This window comes from Calonectris borealis, chromosome 8 (genome assembly GCF_964195595.1).
Source record: "Calonectris borealis chromosome 8, bCalBor7.hap1.2, whole genome shotgun sequence".
Taxonomy (NCBI): Eukaryota; Metazoa; Chordata; class Aves; order Procellariiformes; family Procellariidae; genus Calonectris; species Calonectris borealis.
The window spans coordinates 26,103,187-26,125,577 of NC_134319.1; the positions used below are offsets into that span (position 1 = coordinate 26,103,187).

Here is a 22,391-nt window from a genome sequence, read left to right on the forward strand (position 1 = left end):
CCCATTAATAGCCTCATACGTATGAATATGTAAATAGCTATAGAATGCATTATTCATGAATCAGCAGGCATTAGTTATTGTAATTAAGTATCATTTGCTACGTTCATATTACTAACCCTTGCATTTAATGAATACATTAACTAATCACTGTAGAGCAGATTCAATCAAAATTCTGTGTGTCTGTGCTATGGAAGCCTGAGAGAGTTTTATTGAATTTAGATTCAATATTGAACATATCTTACATGCTTATCAGTGTATTTTTAATGACATTAAATGTGAATCGTAACCTCCAGTGCATGATGCTTGTCCTTGTGCCCAGGAGGATGGAATGGTACCAGCTGGAAGAGGATACGAAAGCAACAATGGTGCACATCAGAGCACATAGCAGTAGCTACCTTAAGCAGAACTTTAATTCTGGGACATGAAATCCACCACCACTTTCAAGTTTCATGTATATTCACGTGTACAATAGGAAAGGGTATGCTTTGTGAGGAAGTGCTGTCCCAAAGGTGATGATAATGTTCAAGAAACAATTTCAAAGAACAGACTGAGCTGTTCGCTAGTCGGTGCAGGCACGCGTCTGCCTTTTGCTAGCACAAGCAGAACGCAGCACTAGCAGGATGTGCTCTTAAGCCTAATGGGGCCTCAGGGCACACTTGAAACACAAAGTAAAATGAACAACAAAACTCTGCATTTTTTTCACTCTCTGGAGATCTATTTCAGATAATAGTAATCTAAGGAACACAGAAAGAAGACTTGCTGCAGGTTTTTTGTGGCTTTTTTTAGGCCATAGTTCTTAGAACCAGGGTTTGTGGTTCTTGAAGTAGAAATTTCGAAGAATTTTTCATTGCAAACAAAAGTTTCCTTATTTTTAGGGAGAATCACTAACTCAAGATATAAAATGTAAGTTCAAGTGCTAAAAGTTAATAGATAAAAGTAAAGTGCTCCTTTGGCTGAACTTCTGGGTGTCAGGCCAGGAAAAATATTTGCAATGAAAGAATAAAACCTGATTTCATCATTGCGAGTTTGAAGCAGATTTTTTCCTATTTTTAGTTTCACCAACATACTGTAGTCACATGCACTGAGTAAACTGAGTATTGGATCTAGTTTCTTTCTAAGAATTAAATGTTCTGGGAGCCAGAGAATCCAAGTAATTAATTAATCTGGCATTTGTTTCTTTATTTTTTAACCTTTTAAACTACAAATATCAAGTCTGTTCTCCACTGGGTGTGTTGGAAGACCTGTGCATGGCCTATGGGCTATGAGAGCTCAACGGAAAGGGATGACCCACAAAATGTTAACGGAGACCTCATAATGCTCAACAGTTTTGTAAGTATTGACAATACATAAAGAGGAACCAAGTAACAAGAGTCACTTTAAGCCACGTGGATAAAATCCCTTCCTCTCTGAATCATGGGTCTGGGGGCTTTTTTGTTTAGTTGTGCTCTGTCAGGTAGCGAGAGCTACCCAGCAGAGGTAATCACCCTTCGGTATGGCAGCCGAAGTGGTTCGAGCGGCTGAATCGCTTCATTGGGAAGCAGCTGGCCCTGCACTGTCAGCACTCCTGGAGAAGACATAGGGAAGATACAACCTTAGTTTTTGTGTGGTGTACATGTGAAGTGCAAACGTTCAGAAAACATGGCACACTTAAAGCAAATGAATAGAGTCATTAGTAGAAAATGAGGAGTAGACATAAAGAGACAAAGGCAGAAGGTTTATTTTGTGTATAAAGGTAGGAAAGTTATGTACACAATGGAGTTGAAAATACAGAAGTACAAAGAGGAAAGGAGCAACATTTTTGAAGTCAGGGGATGTTTCATGATGACAAGGCATTAGAGGAATGAAAGAATTCAATTACAGGTGTGTACTCAGAAAAAGAAAGACTGAACTGATGCTCTGCTAATATATTCTAGATTAATAACTTGCGTATTCCTGTAAATCCATATAAAGCCTGTATTTACTATTGTATGTACACTCTTATATCAAGTTTCTAGTATTAAAGAGAAAGAGTTTTGGAATCTCTATACAGATGTATTCTTTGTTTTTCATATTACGCCTACAGCTATAGTATGTCAGACATACTGTTATTACACATACTGCTTTCTAGCTTTCTTCGACATTAATACCAGGATGAAATTTTTGCTTATTGTAGTGTATCCTGTAGTGCATATTCTATAAAGTACGTAACAGCTCAATTTACTTATGCGGGAGCTGAACTAAACCCAGTGAGAAAAAACCCCAAAACTTTATTGTGATTTTCTTAATTTTGATTTTTAAAAAAAAACTTGGTTTGAACAGCTTTGGTTAGTAGCATCATTTTTTTCATGTGAATTTTCAAAAGTTTCTTATTTGTTTGCTTTTAGTTAGCATTCTGAAATGATATGATAGTTTTCATTTCAAGTTATTTGTGTTTAAATTTTTCATTGTTCATTTCAATAATATTGAACTCAGTAACATTTTTAGCTACAATTAAATGAAAACTACAGTTTGGAATAAAATCTCCAACATAATACATTGTTTATTATTTTAAATTTCTCCATATGAAGGAAAATTGACATTTTAACTCAAAACAAGGTGAATGTTTTCATTTTGTTTTGTCTTACTTTGATATTTTAAAGCAAAATGCAGACACTTCACACAGAAATATTGATTTCATTTTAAAAAAAATCTTTTCCTCTGATATTGTAAGTTTGATGGCATTACTTTATCTGGAGTAAAAAACCAATTTTCCAAAACTGTATTTTCATTGAAAAAAAAAAATGCAGTTTGGTTTTGATTTATTGTCTTTGCCTGTGTTATATAATTCACGATATTACATGTGATTCCCAGTAAGTAAGCTAACTAAACCCTACATGTGATACACAGTTTTGTTTCTGACGCTGCTACATTAATTTCATCCCCAGTGCTGGAACATGCATTCCCATCTTGAGTTTATTGTTTGCTTACAACGAGGAAAGGAACTTTTAGCTGAACGATTGTTTTCTTTTTAATAAGAGATTTACAAGAAAATTACCCCAATCACTTTTCTGGTATGATAAAGACAGCAATGAAATTATCCTCGTGTAATACAATTATTATAAGTAAATATATTGTGCTTAAGTTTTCATACTAAGGCAGGTGCTTGAGACAGGAATATGTGACATATCACAGGTATGAATCATGGTATTTTCCATACACGTGCAAAAAGTGCGTTTGGGGTTTTCTTCTCCTTGAAAATAGGAGTAGACTTTTTAACAACACTAGTGTTGCTGCAATTATGCACTGAATGGTATTCAGAAAAATAACAGACTTTGGGACATTTCCCACCTATGAAAGGTGGGAAATAAAAAATAGGGGCTTGATTCCCAGGCAGTGACTTCCACTATATCCTGCTGTGGCAAAACAGGAACCTTAACATCTCACTTCTACACATTTTAAGGTGTCTTAATGCAACTGTAGTGTTAAAGGTGGGATTTGCTCTTCATGAACACTCCAAGTCCAATCCACACCAAGTTGGGTAGGGCTGAAGAAACAAGGTCACGTTTGAAGTGGGGAAACTGTAATATCAGTGGGCTCAAGGACTCCTGCAAAAGATCAACTGTTCTCTCTGAAGTCATAAAACTTCATTGTATAAAGGTAGTTAGTCTTCCCATAACTCTGCAACATGCCATATCACTTAATAAAAACCCACCACCTTCTACACGCTTACTCTTTCGAATCATCTCTCAAGGACACTATTTAAATGACTAAGAGGAGTACAGAATCTATACAAATATAATATGATCACGAATGCCCAAATAAATGTTTGCACCGTTCATAAACAGTTTTTGCCTTAAAGAATTGTTCAGAAAAACAAAAATTCACTTTTCACTACTGTTTTGTATTTAACAATGTACTTCAGTTGTGTCTACACTCTCAAAGGCAACTACACAGATATTTTGCTATTACACTTTTTGCTAAGCCTCTTGGTATTCATAGTTTTTAGGCCCCTTATTTTCATTCTTTAAAGAATCCATGGACAACCACTCAACTGCTTGCTGCCTTGATTGCTTCCCAAGAAGGAAAAAAAAACAGTGTATTTTCGTCTGATGACATTGATTTACTTAAAGTTGTAGAAAACTGAATAAACAACAAATCTATGATGTACTTACTGGGCCTTTCTTGAAAGATTGATGAAGATTAACATGGCTGTATTTTATCTCAGTATAAGATATTGGAGGTGTACAGGCTACTGGAGCAGAAGTTCAGGATTAGTGATATCAGGATTGCCACTAATTCAAATGAATGTGAGAGTGTGCTCAGTATGTTGCAATTGCTAATCCAAACCATTATCTAATTATCCAAAAATATCATACGTGATTTCACAGGCATGAGACCAAACTGCCAAAGAAACAGCAATGAACATAGTATGTGATGGAAAGATAGTGACCATCTATAAGATTTAATGGTAAAATTAGCCATATTGAAGGCAGTGGATCGTTGCCACTCATTGCAGTAGGGTTTGAATGCCACCATCAGCATATCTTATAGTTCTCGTTAATTATGTATTGCCTGTTGGTGTGTCCCACCGTTGCCCACTGGCAGTGTGTATATGCTGAAATGCTCTGGTGGAGGTGGGATGAAACACTTTTTAAGATCTGCTAGCATTTGTCCTAAAATTAAAAATTAAAACAGATCCAAAGCGATTCATAGAAAATCATTCAAAGAAATATAAAACTATTTTTAAAACTCTGATGTTCGTATTGCTTTGCTAAGCTGTTTGGTCAAGGCATCTTCTGCTGCATTAAAATACAAAACTTTAAAGACTGCTTAATAGTCTTCCTGTTCACCCCACTCCACTGCTGGATCATCATCCATTCGTAGAATGAGATAGGAGAGAAGCTGAAAGAGATTCTGCCACAACAGTAAAGAGACAAAAAAGGAGAGGTCGCTTACATCTATCTCACACCGGTCTCCGGCATAGTTCACGTCGCAGAGGCAGTGGAACTTGTTGAGTAGGTTCTGGCAGAGGCCCCCATTTAGACACGGGTCGGAGCTGCACTCATCAATGTCCTTTTCACACCTAGAGGAAAGATTGCAAATAGTGAGCATCTGAAATCACAAATAAAATGCACCAAAGAGGCACATTTCTAATTCAGAAGCCTTTGGGGGAAGGGAGAGGAGGATGGTCTATTTGAAATCTGTGGTATATTTCCACACGTGTTTATGATTTTATTAACTACTGATTAGCTACACTCAAATCCTGGACTTCCTGTATTATTTTCAAACACAGATAGTTAAGCCGGAAATTTTACCTCTGTAAAGATTTCATAGTTGATGGTGCTTACCAATGTAAAATGAAAGTTTGTGTATGATTTTAGAGCTAGATCTGGCGCAAGTCCTGCCGACAGCTTGCTTATCCATTTTCGTTGCTACGGGGAGCTGAGGGCACATTTTCCTTCTCAGTAGTCTGGATGTAAGTCAAACAAATGCGTGGTTTTCCCAGCTGAGTGCCCCTGGGAATGCTCACCTGCTTTTTTTTCCTCAATTGATGCTCAGCAGAAATCTCCTTTGTGGTCTCTCTGAGGACATGGGCCCCAAGAATGGTAAGAATGGTGCAGAACGGGGCTTTACAAGCTTAAATATGTATTATTAAATGTTTTTTAGTTCATACGGATGATAAAGGACATTTGAGTTCTCATAATTTCTCAAGGCAACCAATTGAACATTAATGAAGAATGTGTGAGGTTGTCTGAAAACTACTAATGATTTGGTGATTTGCTGCTCTGACAAAGCTTCCCCTTAATTCCCTGCAGCCTTTTTCTCAAATAATGCTAATGGTAAATCCTAATTTTTCCAGATTAAAAACCAGATTTATTCTTGAAGAAAATGTGAGAAACCCCCTGTGCATTGTAAGGAATTGCTTTGTTCCATCATATTCATAACCATGCAATAAATTTTTAGTGTTACATTAGAGAAGAGCTGTTCTTTATATTAAACACTTTTAGCTGATTTTATTTATTAATCTATAAAAAAGTTTCAACAGTTTCCTTCAATGGTAAATTATATTCATATACTTCAAAAAGCTAAATTAAAGTATTAACCCAATGTGTAAAAACTGTATAGCTATGAACTTACCTATGCAAATAAAAAAACCCCAACCAAATCTTCCAGGGAATTAGGCACCTGAATCCAACTGAATTTCAGGAAAACTTAAAACCCTAACTCCTTTAGGTAATTTCAAAAATTGCAGCCTGAACTCAGTGATAAATTTATGCTCAAGAGACAGCTAAGTCTCCTTTTATGAAGAGTAATCTTTTCACATTTCCCTGTCCACCTATTAAGTTCATTCTTTTTTTTTTTTTTGTGATCCCAGGTCAATTGATTGACATAGAAAGACACTATGTTCTCTACACTGTGCATCAATGGCTTTCTGAGGGATGAAATACTGTCTTAAAGGAAAACGTCTGCTTTATCAATCTAATAGGTAAATATACAAAGGGTTTGGGTTCTAATTTTCTTATTTAACTGATATATTTGAATTTGTTCTGGAAAAAAAAAGCGGTGAAATTTTCTCGTTTGGTATACTAAGATCTGCAAGCATGGAATTACTGCTGGTTTATGGTTTGGCAGCCTGGAGAAAAAGAGGACAAATAGTCAATTTTAGACATTGGAGAAGAATGCCTTACTGTGATAGTCAGTTAAAGTGCAGTACGCTTGGTACAAGGCTGCCGTTCAATACAAGAATCATGGGAACCATAAAATAGAGATTATTGCCCGCCAGTGGGATGGATGTAAGGAGGGCTCATTCCCAAAGCTGTAGTTAGCGAGTTGCCTGGCAGGGGAAGGAAGAAGGAAAAAGTACTTTCCTTCTACCTTGAAGTATCAAGAAATATACACACCGAAGAACTGTCTGAGAATATGCTTTTACTTTTTTGTATTTTATTTGATTTGATTTTTTCACCTTTTTTTGAATATCATGAGGTGGTACACGGACCTTCTGGCTGAGTTAAACAATACAATGCAGATGTGTCTGCCAACTACACTCTGCATTGAGTGGGTGGAAAATTTCATTTCATCTATCTTTTATAGCTTACTGTACTGTTTTCACAAAATCAGTGGGTTAATAAGTTTTTGAGAGAATGAAAACCTTTTGTTGAAAACTCTTTATCCAGAGCCAGCATAGCTTGGTTCTGTTGAACTTTTGGGCGCTATACTCTGATGTAATGCTAATTTCACTAAGAGCACGTAGGGTATTTACGTTCTCACTATCCCAAAAGGTGCCCTTACCTATTCAGACTATATTACGACTGGGACAACGTCTTCCTACGTTTCTACAGCACCTAATGCCCTGAGGCTGTCAGGACTCCCTGCTCCAGAGCAGTTTGTAGAAAATTGTCAAACGGTAAGTGCGAATTGCAACAATATGCCACAAGATACAAATTTCACCGCGAGGAAGGCCCCTCTGTTTCAGACTAAACTATAACATGTAAAAAGTATTTCTTAACTTCTTTTTACAATTATAATTCTGTTTTCATACTTCAGCATTCAGTAAGAAAGTAACAACCCGCAATACCACGAGGTATTTCATCTCATACCATCCCCGTGGAAGAATAGATTGTATATTCACAACACACATGTGTGAAAATGAAACAGCTTTGCAGATTCATGTGTCAGTGTATTGTAGCTGATTTTTATATATGAGCAAGATATGTGTGTTTATGTGTCCCCACCTACAGAAAGATAACATTCTAGCTTGTCATATATAAAATTGGCATGGAATCCAAAAAACATACAAGTGTACAATGCTGCCTAAAAAAGAATATCTTGCACTGGAGTTAATGGTGCTATGTTGGATTGAACATTGCTGCATTAATTTGTGATTTTTCTCTAAGTAAAACTGCTATACCTTCAGACCCTCAAAGTCACACAAGCAAGAAACTGCTGAACTTAAACAACTGCTTTGTCTGTATTTCTGTAGGAGGGCAAAAACCCTGTGGCCGTTACCCTCTGGACCCTTCTGGAACAGCTTTTGGAAGAATTGCTCCACAAAGATCTGCTGGGCGAAGCATCTCACCGTTCCCCAGCAAATCCCGGCAGGCACACACATGTCAACTCGCCACTGAGATCGGTGCAGTTGCCATAGTTGAAACACGTGAGGTTTCTCTCTTCATTCCCACAAACTGTATATGGTAATCTTCTGTATCTAGAAAAATAAGAAGGCAATGGCAGTTATTTGCACTTTCCTTATTTCTGGATGTCTCATGCCCTCTCAGCTTTTCATTTGACTCTAGTCCACTGTTTTAGTGGAAAATATTTAGATCTACCTTGCAAATTTGCTATTTGAATGCAGAATCTAGTACTGTTAGTCTCCAGATGCAGGGAGCAGTGCTGTTGCTGGCAAATACTATTCAATACCAATGGGAAAGGCATTACATTTTACCTGTAAATGAACACACAGTTTCAGGGGCTGCACATACTTAGTGCCTCTTTGGAAAGGAAACCCCACATCTGTGTGCGTTGACACGCCTGGTGCCTGGGGTACTCGGGGTGCTCACGGTTAGCGGTAGGCAGCAGCTGAACCTGGGGAGCAATGCTGTTACTGGCTGGGGTATTGTCCGAAGGAAAGACAGCAGGAACTGAGGTTTAAGACTCACAAAACATGTTTTGCTTAACTTTTTTAATTTGCTGAATTTGGTTTTCCTTTTCCAAGTATTTACTGGCAAGTTAATGGTTTATTTCTTAGCTAAAAAAACAAAGGGACAACACTCTACCTACAGTACTGATGTGGCTCTATGTGATACCTGGACAGCTTAGTAGAATAGTTCAAAAGAGAGACTTAGCATACAAGATAGACCATATTGGGCCAATATAAAGCATCTTCAAATCTCAGGATGTCCTCGCTACTCAAAAAAAGTCAACAAAAGTTGACAATTGTGTAATTATAGCCTAGAAGACTGTGGTTGGGCAGCATGAAGACGATTGTCTGTTTGCATCCTTCGGGCTGCAGCAGACTGGGTTTGTTGGAGTCCTCTGGAGGAAGGAGAAGGATTTTGCCTTCTCTGAGAGCAACAGGACGTGCTCAGAAGGGGGAATTTTATGGTGTGCAGAGAAGGGCAATTAAAGGGGAGAGAGGCAGGGAAGAGCCTGCAGCCTTTACAGAGGAGTGTCTGAGAAGAATAGGAAACAGGCATGTGAGGAGTCTCAGAAGTGATGGAAAGAGTGGGCTGTGTGGTGTCTGCAGCCACCAGGACTGCTGGGCTCAGAGAGCAAGCTTGGAGGAAAAGACCCACCTAGCAAAGACGCTGTGGGTGGGGAGAAAAACTTCTTTGCAAGCCCTTCTATTGTTATTTTCTCTTACCCACCAACTTGGAATTTCTCTACTTACAGTTCTACAGCTCTATTACTCTAATAAAGTATAGTTTTAGAGATTCAAAAGCCTTAAAATCTTTTTTTCTAAAAAATATGTAACACATCTATCTCCGAGCTTTGGTGGACTTGTAATCCTGTCATTAGAGAGCTCGTAGGACCCAGGCTGGCAGCAGAGCAGGGCAGCAGAGCTGGGCAGCAGAGCTGTGCCTTGTTCCCTGTCTCCTTGCCTCATCAGTCTCTGCCTGAGCTGCCAGCTCTCCACTGCCTCGGTCCACATCTAATTGATCTGTACAGCTTTCTGTACTGCACACTCTTTACACATTAATTCTGCAGCCATGATTCATATATAGATAGATGCATAACATCTGTGTTTCAAATGGAGACATCAGTGATGTAATAACCCTTCAGAAGAGACCTGACAAAATCATATGGATCTGTCTTATAGTACCTGCAAAATTTTCCGGTGAAGTTACCAGCACACAGGCAAGAATATCCGTTAATCCCATCGACGCAAGTGGCCCCATTTGCACACTGGTGGCCACGGCAGTTGTCTATGTCCTCTTCACAATTTACCCCTGTGTAACCAGGTTCACAACTGCACTCATAAGAGGTGATCCCGTCAGTGCAGTTTCCATGAATGCAGGGGTTTGAAGAGCATTCATCGATGTTGACTTCGCAATGCGTGCCAGTCCATCCTTTGGGACATACGCAGTGGTAGGAAGTGTAGAAGTCTTCACATATCCCCTCATGCATACAGGGATCTGAGCTGCAGACATCTATCTGCAAACAGCCAGTAAGAGCAGGGTTTGCGGATATTTTGAGAAATTGCTCCTCTTGAGGTTTTTTAGTAGGGATGTCAGCATTTTCGAAGTACGAGAGATAAATGCCACTGATTTCTATGGTGCTCATACACCCTCGCAGGCCATCCAGACTGTCAAAAGCCTTGTCAGCCACATAGATGTCTGTCTCTTCTCTTAAAAAGTTGAGGCTTCCTGCGGCAGTTGGGCTAGTTGCAGTGTCTTTCTTGTTATCTATATCAATGTGCCATCTAGAGAACTGGGAGAGGGGCTCTACCATAGAGACCATCACTTGATGCCATTTCCCATCACTCACAGGCAGTGAACTAGCAAGGGTCAGCTTATAAAAGCTGTTGCCGCTCTGCAATTGAAAGAGTAATTTGGAGTTGTGAATACTGATGGTAACAAACTCTGGCTCCTTCTCCGCGTACAGCAGTATCACGTCAGTGTCCCTAGTTCGAAAGCCAAACACGATATTGGTGAGGTCTCTGCTGATTTTTCCATTGCTTCTGTAAAATATCGCACTGCTTCGGCCATTAAACACTGCGTTAGCAAGACCTGTGCAAAGATAATAATTGAGAAACGAGGCCAACTTTAAACCAATACCTGTGGAACAATATCTCTTCAGTGCCCCATGCTCCCTGTCAATCAAATTCCACCAGTGTTTCAGTTATCCTTGCCTGCCCCTTATGGCTATAGAAATTACAGGGCAGTGCCAGCACTAGCTATATTGACATCAGAAGTGTGCTGCTTTGCATCATCTCAAGTTATTGTTCTAAAGATACAATTCTACATTAGTGTTATCTCTCTTTTCCTCTTTAGACAAAGAGAAGGAGGTGATCATAACTGTATACAATTCAGGCTGAGAGGGTATTTCAAAAGAAGATATATATTTGTCATTTTATGTTCGTTCCCTAAGTATGGGCAGGTAGTTATTCCCCATGACAGAGCTGGCGGGGTGACCACTTCTTCTCGATTCCTCTTTTCTTAGGTAAAGCACTGAAGAGTTTTTTGAAACTATTTGATTGGATCTCAATTTACTCTCACTGATGCAAAAAGGGTGAATTTAATTGAAATCAGTTGGCAAAAAGCCCCTTCAGAATCAACGTAAGAAAGGTGGTGCCTGTCACGTTTAAAGCCAGCTTCTCCTGCCGTGTCCACGCTGCCCAGCCCTACCGAGGGCACCGAGCCTGTGCTGGTGGGACTGGGAGGGCAGCGAGCGCTCAGTTCGCACTGCTGTGACGGAAAATAGATGGGCAACATTGTGGCAGTTTTATGGACATCCTCACAAAGGTATTTGACATCTTTCATTAGCATGGCTTCTTCTGAAATGCACCAACTCGCTGGGCTGTAAATTCGCACACGGAGGAGGGACAGGAAGGAATGTCTTCTGTCTGTACTTCAGACAAATTTAGCTTTGCTAAGGTGGCTTCCTGAACTTTCTCTGGGCTCAGTAAATCTTGATGAAAAGAACTCCTGGGAGTCCCAGTAGGAAATTATTGACTGTGTATCCTGATACTAAGGCAGCAGAGGTGTGACTACACTGCCTGGCGCATCAAACGTGGTGTCTTTCTCATAGGAAAAGTTTCCTCAGAGGAAACCATACTGAAAATGAAGCTTTTCCAAATTATTTCTGATTTTTTAAATGTCTCACAAAGCTGAGTTTTTTAAGCCCATAAAGCTAAAATACTCCTGTAGAACTCTTATTAAGTCCTGAGCGCAGCAAGCCATCTGGATGTGCTTCTACTCTCCGTTGTGACACTGGGCACACAGTTTGGCTGATACTTGATGTTCCCCACATCAGCCTCCCGTATGGGCTTTTTCTGGTTTTTTGGGGTGCATGTTTTCCTAAAGGGCTTGCTAATTGTAGCCATCTAGGTGGAACTATAGCCACAGCCCCTTTTCCGCCACAGCTCTTTTTCTGCCTTAGCTTAAAATGGTACCCAGAGCATAAGACACCAGGCTGGCCAGTAAAACTCCTTTTTTTTAATTACCATGTCTTGAACAACAAGAAGTCTATGCTGTAGCTAACAAAACAACTAGTTGAAAATACAGCTCTGTAGTGTGGGAATTTTTGAATATCTATTAGGGAAACTCCCTACTATTGCCACATAAAACAGCACAAAAATCTAAAGGTGATCTAACAGTGTAAATGACCTTGAGTTTAGCAAAAGGAAACAGTTCAGATACTTTTCATTTCTCTGTCTGTATGTGTTTATATTCTACCATAATATGCAATAGTAAAGTTTATGAGAGAACGTATTTTGATGTTATCATTAAAGGTGCCTATTAGAGAAGGTGCAATTATTTTAATTCCAGTTATAAATTTTAACGAGTGCTGCAATGCTGATTCTAACAATCTCAACAAAAATAGCATCATATTGGTCTGTCAGCAAATTTAAGATAGAAATCTTTTGTTGACCAACCTTCTCACTCCTAAGAGTTAGCCATTCTAACAGCTTCCATCAGACTGTGTGTGTATTTATCTTCATTCACAGCATCGTTAAGGCTTTCTTTGATATAGCGAAAAGAGAAAATATTGCTTCAAAATCCTTACTTGCTTCTTAAATTCCACTCCAGGGTGGGAAGGAGAAGGAAAGTGGAGAAAGAAAGAGATATGCAGGGTGGCTAATGTTCTTAAGACAGCTAATGGTCATCAATTTTCAAATAGACTGCTTGGCATGCAGGTGCTTCTTATGAAGATACTAGTTGAATAACTGTACTGCTGGTATTAGGGTGACTTTCTTCAAAGATATTTAAAATTTAAGAAAATCACATGATGCAACGTATGTCATGTAGCTTGTCTTTTCAGGAGGATGGAGAACATCCTAAGGTTAATCCAACACCTGATGTCCTCTTACTTCTTTGCAGTGGAAGTATGAGGGGTACACACACTCTGGCAACGTGCTGATCTATTCTACAACCTTGACAAGTTGTGTTAATTAAGTCAAAAGCAAAGGTCCTGTAAACATTGGTGTCTGTGTCAGGGGGTCTGGCTGAAAGTGTCTGGGTTTGGTAGGGCAGACTCTTCCCATTAATGTTACTTACAATTTACATAATTATTATTTTAATACAGAAATAACATTTGAATGAATTTTAAGGGCAGTGAATATTGCGTTTTAAGGAAATGCTGATGAAAATTTCTATTGTTTCTACTCTCCAAAGATGATAGGAATAACTGAAATGTACCCACATTCAAATCCTTGGTGCACCAGCTGGCATTGTGCTTCATGAGGACAGGGCCCAAGCTCACACCACTTAACTTCCTCGCATGCCTTCCCTGCTGTGTTAGGGGGGCACGTGCAAGTGAAGTCATCCCAGATTGAATAGCACACACCACCGTTGTGGCAAGGGTTGGACTATGAGGAAAGAGAAGAGACAACCTAAGTATGAATAAAAGCTGGTGGACTCCCATCTCTAAGGATGGGGGACTGTTTGGCAAAAAGGAGAATTCTGTTTATTTCAGTTGGAAACTGATAAAAACCAGTACTATGACAGCACAGCAGGTTCGATAATTGATGAGAAACAGTATTTCAACCTTAAAATATTTTAATTCTTCCCTATGCAAAACCATTTTGCTGCTGCTATTCATCATATGTAGCATAACTCAACAAAATCTGCTCTTTCTAGCATTTTTACATATTTTCCTAATATGTCATTATCATCAAATAATGTATGGGAACATATGAAAAATTAAAAGAAATTCCCCATTATAAACATGTGAAAATGCTCTGAAAAATGTCATTCTTACCTTGCAGAGGTTGTCACCAGTGCAGCCTTGGGTGACATTGATCAGAGTTCGGTTGATAAGAGAATTCAGTGGATTGGTGATGGGGAAGAATTCCAGTGGCTGGTTATTCACTCTCACATCTTGGATGCAGCCTTTGAAATATCTGCCATTTCTATCAGTTTCTTTATTATCTGGTAGGCCTCCAATGTAAAGAATATCCTTACTTTGGATGGTTAGTACTGGAGTAGAAATAAAGCCTAGGTATTGAGAGGACTGGAACAATTCCATCTTATTTGGTTCTATTTTTAATGTTATTAAGTAAAAGTTTCCATCGTTCATGGAGTGTTTCCCTAATAACTTAATGGAATTTAGAGCTAACATTGTGAGTTTCCCACCTTCCAAGTAGACTCTTACGTAGAGGTGAGTACTGTTTCTCAAAGCCAGTAACAAGCCAGAATATTTGCGTGTTCGGACAAACATTGATATGTTCAAATTTTCATTCTGAGTGGCATCAACAGAAAAAGCAGCATAGCCTGAGGAGTCCTCAGATCCAAACCGGCCTGGAATGTACTCTTGGGGTTAGAGATATGGGAAAAGATAAAAAAAAGAGAGAAGAAAATAGAAGAAGGGAGAAAAATAAAATAGTTAGGGCTAAATGACAAGGGAGCCAATGCAATGATCAAATAGCTACTTCTGGTAATATTTACGTATGGTAGTAAGATGTGCTGGTATTTATGGATGAATAAAGACTTGATCCAGCTGCAAATAGCTTCTATTTCAAAATTCCTGTTGGCTTCCATGGCTGTAGCATTAAGCCCCAGTACAGGACCAGATGTTATATTATTGGGCATATTTTTCCCCTTTATCATGCTCTGTGTAATGCTGTGTTTTCAAATGGTTAAACAAGGACAGATTTCTACAGTTTCCTGGATTTGTCCTCAGAAAAATCATTTTGAAAAGAACCTAGCTGCTTTGATCCTCTGATGACCATGGAAGTTAATGTAATTCTGGAACTTTGTGATTTTTTTTGCACTGATTCCAATCGTAGAAATAGCGGAAAGCTGCTCAGCAAACCCCTCTCGCGTAAAACCTCCAAATAGGGCACCTATTTGGTGCTGCATGGGTTCCCCAGTTCTCCGACAGACTTTCTGTTGCTGGGGCTCAACACGTGCTCATATACATCAACTTGTATCCAGTTATGAATCCTCCTCAGTCTCGTGAGTGCCCATAATGCTATGGTCTCATGGGGGAAAAATGATCCAGGATCGAATAAGCCTTTTTCTTTTTTTTTTGTGCTTATCAATTAAAACGATTAAACCAAAACCATCTGTCTCTCTCCCCTACTCTTTATTTTCAGTAATGATTTTCAGACTTGTAAGGATACAAAATATGTAGCCCAAACCGTATTTTATTCTGATGAATCATCTCGTTAAAGCACAACAAAGTGTTTCTATTTTTACACTTTAAGTTTCGTGATCTTGTCCTCAATATTATAGACTTCCTGCCTAAACACTTTCAAGAGCTATTTTTAATATATCAAATTCATAGAAAGAATAAACCAAGCTTTTTTTAAATGCTCACATAGCTAAAGAGTCAGTCCTCTTTTGTGCAGTAAAACTCCTAGGGCGAGACCTCATAGGCCAAGTTTCTGCCTGCAGCACTACTTTTTTTTATGACTACATTAAAAAACCCAATGAAAATAGGGACTGACTGTGAAGCCAACAGACCCTTAATAACCACGCTGCACTACTATGCGGCACGGTAATATTATTTAGCAAGAGGAATAAATCCCTTACTTGTTCCTAAGCAGGCAATTTCATAAATAAATTAAATTTGAAATATTTTAATTCTATGAATAAGATTACCTATATATCTACATCTGCTTGTTAAAACTCTGGTATGTAGAAATAAATATTTGTTGAAATGGGTGTTTTGAGGCATTAAATCTCTTTAAGTTATATCTTATCTGTAAGGTCGTACTAGAGACTGAGACATTTTTTCATGATGGGAAAAAGAAAATTTCTGCTGGAATGAGTATTACACATTTGCAGTATTAGAAGGAAGCATTAATCTTCAAACAGGTATTTCATGTTTACAATTACTTGGTTACGTTTCTCTCTATTTATAAATATACATATATATATCATCAATCTGATCTTCTGTTTGATGAGATGGCTAGCATCACCTTGGTCAATATTAACCTCTTGGGTCACAACATCTGGATGTTGATCAAAATGAGTCAACATCTGTTTGTTATTTTGTATATGTAGAGAAAATATTGCCTCTTGTCAATTAAATACTTGGCAGCAACTTTTCTTCAAAAAGACACTAGCATTTCTTATGTTATCCTTTACCGCAAGTCTCCCCCACTCTGCCTTTTAAGAAACCTGCCACAGTCTTTTAAATATGGCATATATCTAGAACCTATGTATCAAAATGGCATGGTGCCATGATTTGCAAGGAATATTGTGGTCAGCAGGAAAAAAAAAAACAACGCATGCTTTCTAATCATTCTCAACAGTTCTAATGCCAGTATAAGCCTCTCCTGGCCCTGACTGGTTTTAATTTTGCTTCATATAAGGAGGCAAACATATTTACCAGATGTTGTCTTATACTCCAAAGTTGCTTTCCAAATCTTTGGATAAATTACAGCTAGACTTCAAAGAAGTCTGTTACAATTACCTCTCAGACTTTGTCATTTTGCAATAAAACCAAAAAGAAAAACTATTGAAAAGTATTGATAACTATTAAGTATAGCATACAAAATGAAATTGTATTTAAACATTTTGAAATGTATTTCAAACTACAGCTTTCTGCAGCAATGCATTCAATAAACCCCTGGGGCCAGTCGTTCAGTGGATGTAAATCAATGTAGCTTCACTGGCGGCAGTGCAGCCATGCCAGTTTATACCAGTTTAGGATCTGTCCATTCCAATCTGACCATGGCTCTGCTGTTGCACTTCATTTTTTCCAGTCCACTTGGCAAATATATATGCATAAATATATGTATGTATGTATATGTGTATGTATGTACGTATTTCTTCCTCCCTAAACACTGCTATGATTGACGACGTGTGGATGGTTAGTAAGGGGGCAGAGAGGAAAGCAGGGGCAAGGGCGCTGCGTGGAAGACTCGGTCCTGTTCAATTTTCTTAAACAACACTGCTTGTTTGAATCCCTAAAACTTTTGCTGAGGAAGGATTGCAGAGCCCACCCCAAAATGCTCCTGAGGGGTGCTGTATTACAGCTCCAGAGGCTGTCACACACCAGACGCAGTACAGCAGGGAGCTGGGCAGGGACCTCCGGTTGTCCTTCCACCTTGCCCCAGCCCGCGCTTGGAAAGATCATTTGTAGCAGGGAAAGTGCCACGGGCATCTGCAGCTTTTCCATTCCTGCTCGTCACTGCCAAAGAGGCTGTTCGCTGAGCTGTGCTCTTTTGTTCGCTGAGACATGGACGTTTCCCTCTGGTCACCAAGCGGCTCTCTGGTAACGAACGCCTTCGTTAGCGATTGTCCAGAGCTGCCTTAGGACCAGCTGAGAGATGAATGGGCCCTGTTTCCAGCCTCTGAAGCCCTGCCTTCTCCTTGGGCTAATCAGATTAAGTTAATAGTATAATCTCATTCATTTTATAAAATTGGAATCTGTCTTTCTTTAACTTGCAGTACTTTTGCTTGCCTTTCATTGCCTTAAATGAGTTTCTTTATAAAAGCCTAGAGAGTTTGAGGATAAAATTTTCAAAGAATGCTTTGAAAGTAAGACTTAAACTCCAAGTGACTTGGTTGCTTTCTAACTCTTACTCAGGGTGCATAACCTCCAGTGAACTACAGTTTTCCAGAGTTTATGGCGTGCTAAGAGCACTAAGAAGATTTTAAAACTGGATGAGTGCAATCCACCAGTTTAGCCTGACTTTTTTTGTCAGGCTGAAAAGCAGCCTTCCTGGGAAAGTAACCAGAACATAACGAAGGCGTGCTACTACTAACCTCTTGCACTTTCTTACCAGCTTACTTAAGCTCCAGAGATCCTAAGGGTCATGCTGTTTCATCACCGGGTAAACAGGATTGTTCATGACCACGTTTTCAGCAACCACTTAAAACACGAATGCCAACAGCATTCCCTTACCTGTTGCGCAGCGTGGCCCCGTGTACGGCCGGTAGCAATCGCAGTGGTAGCTCAGCCACAGGTTGGTACAGCGTCCCCTGTTCTGACACGGCTGGGTTTCACACCAGTCCTTTTTAGTACATCCTGTCCTGACATTTAAAGATGATTCAGGTGACACATTCTCGGGAGTTATAACATTCAAGTCTATTTCAATGTCCTGAAGACAGCCTACAAATGAAGGTGCAGAATGTATATTATAGATGTTAAGTAGAGAGTTACCCACTGGTAAGCCGCCCAAAAACGTGCTCTGAAATGCAAGCATCACGTGATCGTTATCTATCATAGCAGACGTTTTATTGAGACACGATTCTACACAAGAGCTGTCAAGCAAATGAAGAGTAACAGCTCTTGCCAAGGTTACCTCCACTGAATGCCATTCTCCATCACTGACATTATGTGAAATATGCAAAAGAGCCTGTGGCTGGTTATTGACTTGCAGGGATAAGTGTAAGTAGCCATTCAGTAGCTCCAGCTTTGCAAATGTATTTTTCTCCCCTCGGTAAAACAGAAAAGCTGTAGGTTGCACAGTTTGAAACCTCAGGTTTATATTATAGAAAAAATCCTTTTTAGGGGTCACGGGATTCTTCAACAAAAGGAAACTGTTTCCTTGAAAAGAAAACGTGGTTATGGTTTCACAGTGTATTCCAGTATACCCAGGTGAACATATGCAGCTGAATCCGTGTTGGCCATTTTTTAAATGTGGGATACATATTCCATTGTTTTGGCATTGCTGATCAGTACAGCCATGAAGAACTTCTGTACAGTTCCAGCCACCGTAATAAATCCCTTCTTTGTCTGCAGATGGGCAATGGCAAGTGTAATTCCCAGGAAAATTCTCACAGATTCCACCATTTTGGCAAGGGTTCCTGTAACATTCGTTGATGTCTTCATCACAGTGAGTACCTGAAGAATAAATAAAAAATTAGACATGCTGGATTGGATAAATGGAGCCCAAAATGACATTTTTAATAACATGTGTTTTATCAAATTATCTTTAATTAGAGGGGAATGTCTTGATAAATAGATGATTGACTCACAAGTCTAAAATATGTTAAATATAAAAACACCATTCACATGCCATGGTTTTCTTGTGCAAAGTATTATATAAACACCTTAGCGATAATCACATTTTGGAGAAAAGAACCAAACAAATTTTCAGTTTTGATATGGATAATGTGACGAAACTGAGATAAACATCACCTCCAAAAGATGCGATCACCTATTCTGTGGTAGAAACCTAGAATGCTTTGAGAGGAACTGAATTATTTATCACATATAAAAAGCCAAGAATTGTTGCTTAATTTGTGTTCATAATGCAGTACGTTGATGAGCTGGAGTATAGTCTGCTGGCCTTTCCTTCTCTTTCACATTCATCCGAACAGTAGAAGAATTACAGACTAGTATACCTGGTCCCATATGAAACATCTTCAAGTGAGAGCCACAGGACTTGTAAGTACTATATGATATAGTGGGACAGACTGACAAGTAGGTGAACATCCCTGCAAAATGTATGTACAGCGAGCTGACTGTCTGAAGAATGAAATTCACAGAGGGAGCAGAGAGCTGCACAGCGTGACAATAAGAAATCCAAAGAAGAGCTTAAATCCACATCCTATCGGCGGTCTGGGCAAGATGCAGTGAGATGCACCCCGTCCACAATGAGTGGGCAGTTGCCACGTTTCAGGGTTAAGTGTGTACTGCAGTTATTCACAAAAGAACAACGGAACTCAAATCTTCCAAAAACAAGGCAGCAGTGACTTCTGGTCCATCAGCGATGGTCTCATACTGTGAGGAGAGTTCTCATGGGACATGAGGATCTGAGAGAAGCTGTTGGAGGGGTTTGAACCTGTATGTCCCAGCAGAATATTCCTGGTACCGTGTATCTACAGTGGAACTTTCTTTACCTCTCCTATATACAAAATATAAAGCAAGAAAAGATGGAAGGAATATTTTCTCAAACTTCTCAGAGCTTGCTGCTGAGAGCACTTCCGTAGAAGATGGGCAATAGAGACTCATATTTCCTCTTCTTCCATATAATGCTTAGCTGCTGGTGTATTGGGTAAAAGGAGAGCTCCTCATCTCAGCTTCACTGTAATTTGATAGATGTGACCCAAGTTTGTCTACTGGATCAGACTTCTCAAAGAAAACCAAATCTGTTCCTCTTGTAAAACTAATCTGTTTATCCCTCTGCACTGCTGTTCATCTATAAAGTAGTAATTATAGTAACTTCTCCCTTGAGCAATCAAGTGACTGATATGTATGCAATGGATCAGGGAAAATCTGTTTCTTATCTCCCTCGGAAGCAGTCAAAATATCCAAATACTTTTTTGAAAACTCATTAAGTGCAACTCCTAATATTTCCGCTTCCCTTCATAGTTATTCTAGAGAAAAATAAGAAATACTTTGCAATTGGTTTTCAAACTAGTATCATCAGCGCAAAGTAGTTACTAGACATAATTATGCCTATCCCCACAGAAAAAATAATGAGGTATGCTGAGACTCAGAGTTGCAGCTAGGTACCAGGCACAACACCTAGCTTTACATACAATTTCTCATCAAGCTTTACTTTTACAACAAAACGCATCCATTTTTCATGCGTTTCATGAATAGAATAGCATTCAGCCACAGTGAATTGTTTCAAATAGCAGTAGATAAATGTAGTTACTCAGGCTAATTCCTTGCCTGTCTGCTTTATTCAATCACAGTTGTAACTAGACCTATCTGAGAGAGCAGTAAGTTACAGGAGAGCCAGAAGGGAACTGAGAATTGGTTGAGATTTGTTTGAAAGATTAGCCAGAGTGAAGTGGTCATAGCATGTATATAAAAGACTCTCTGCAGTGATCCTCCTCACTCATCAGTCTTCAATTATAGCATATAGTTTCCACTTAAAGCTTCAGATTATTAAACACAGCTAGTGCTATCTCCCTGGTCTGGGAGTGGGGTTTTACAGCAGCAGTCTCACTGTTTTCCAGCCAGGCTCATATTTATTTCAACAGGAGATGTCTATGTATACCTTAATGTGTAGTGGCATCTGGCAGAAATATGACTCATTGGGACTGACTTTCTCAAAGTGAAGTGCATTTCCCAAACCGTTACTGACTGGGGGCCAGAACGACGCCTGCTTTGCTCAGTTTGTGGCAATTTCTGTGTTAGCGACTTGTCCTGCTTTTGCTATTCTAGTATATGAAAAGTGAAGTTTCCGTGAGCTGTTTCCTGTTTTGGTCAATGTTTTAGTACATCTCCTGCCTGATATTGCTCCCTTCCCTGCTGTGACATCGAGAACAATGTGTCCACAGGTCTTGTACACAACTCAGTCTTAATGTGATGGCTGTAGAAATGCAGGTCTCTTTGGGTTTTTGTTCAGAGATAAAAATTAGTGCAGCCTAGAAGCAGCAGGATCAGGGATGTACTTAGCCTTGTCATAGGGCTTCAGAGTGGTCAGGGCGTGCTTAAGGGTTTATAGACTGGGAGCCCCTATAAAACCTTTCATAGAAAAAATCAGCGTAGTGAATGGCTAGATACTTAGTTGCTGCATTTTCAGTAACGCGTGATGACTCTGTGTATATTAGTTTATTATCCCACGGCACCTGCGAGGCATCACCTTTGCCTTGTAGCTTGTGGTCTGAGTCACACCTTGCAATAGTGACTTGTCTCTGGAAAGGACGAAACAGATACATAAACTGAACCCAACTTCTCAATAATGTTTAGTGTCTGTGTTGTTCTCTACTTCATCAAATTAGACATAAAATTAAGGAAATGATTTAATGAGAATGCTAAACTTCTTTGGAAATCATATACATTTCTACCTTTAAATTTAGATAACACATTTGATAACAAAAGCATCAATATCTAACAAAGAAATAAAATGAGTTTTATGAGGAGGTACGCATATTACTGTTAGTGTATTCCTTGCCTATAGAAAATGAACAACATCAGTTACTAAATGCAAAGTGACTATCATACAGCCACTTAATTTCATAAGCATTTCAGTGTCTGAATACAATGCTTATTTTTTAAGTAATGATGTTAATAATATATTGCAAAATAATTATTTTGCGGGGTTGTGTGTGTATATATATACACATGTATACTTACATCTATATGCCTACTATTTCGTAATAAGATTAGCACAAACATAAATATAGGTCACACCAAAAGACAAATTTTTTCATATCAAGAATAAATAAATCAGCTGTTCTTACAAGCGGTGTTGATATTGCTTCTTATCTGCCAATTGCTATACAAGCAAAGACCACTGTCAGTTAAGATAAAAGCACTCTAGATAAAAGGATTAGTCAATATTTATAGAACTGTATAAGAAGTTCAAATAGCTCAGGTTGGAGAAGAAGTTTAGCATGTAAAAAAAAGTATTCTCA

The 22,391-nt window shown here is 39.0% G+C and overlaps 1 protein-coding gene across 1 annotated transcript in view; it reads right to left on the reverse strand.

Moving 5' to 3' along the window:
• Window positions 1-2,361: 2,361 nt before the first annotated feature.
• The window catches only part of CRB1 (crumbs cell polarity complex component 1), an 84,405-nt gene continuing 64,375 nt past the window's right edge, over window positions 2,362-22,391 (reverse strand). The window contains exons 6-11 of the mRNA XM_075156557.1: window positions 17,977-18,918; window positions 13,879-14,429; window positions 13,321-13,486; window positions 9,779-10,685; window positions 8,036-8,164; window positions 2,362-5,041 (exon numbers count right to left, since the gene is read on the reverse strand). Coding sequence (XP_075012658.1) covers window positions 4,789-5,041; window positions 8,036-8,164; window positions 9,779-10,685; window positions 13,321-13,486; window positions 13,879-14,429; window positions 17,977-18,918 — 2,948 coding nt within the window. The 3' untranslated portion in view covers window positions 2,362-4,788. The remainder of the gene's footprint in view (window positions 5,042-8,035; window positions 8,165-9,778; window positions 10,686-13,320; window positions 13,487-13,878; window positions 14,430-17,976; window positions 18,919-22,391) is intronic.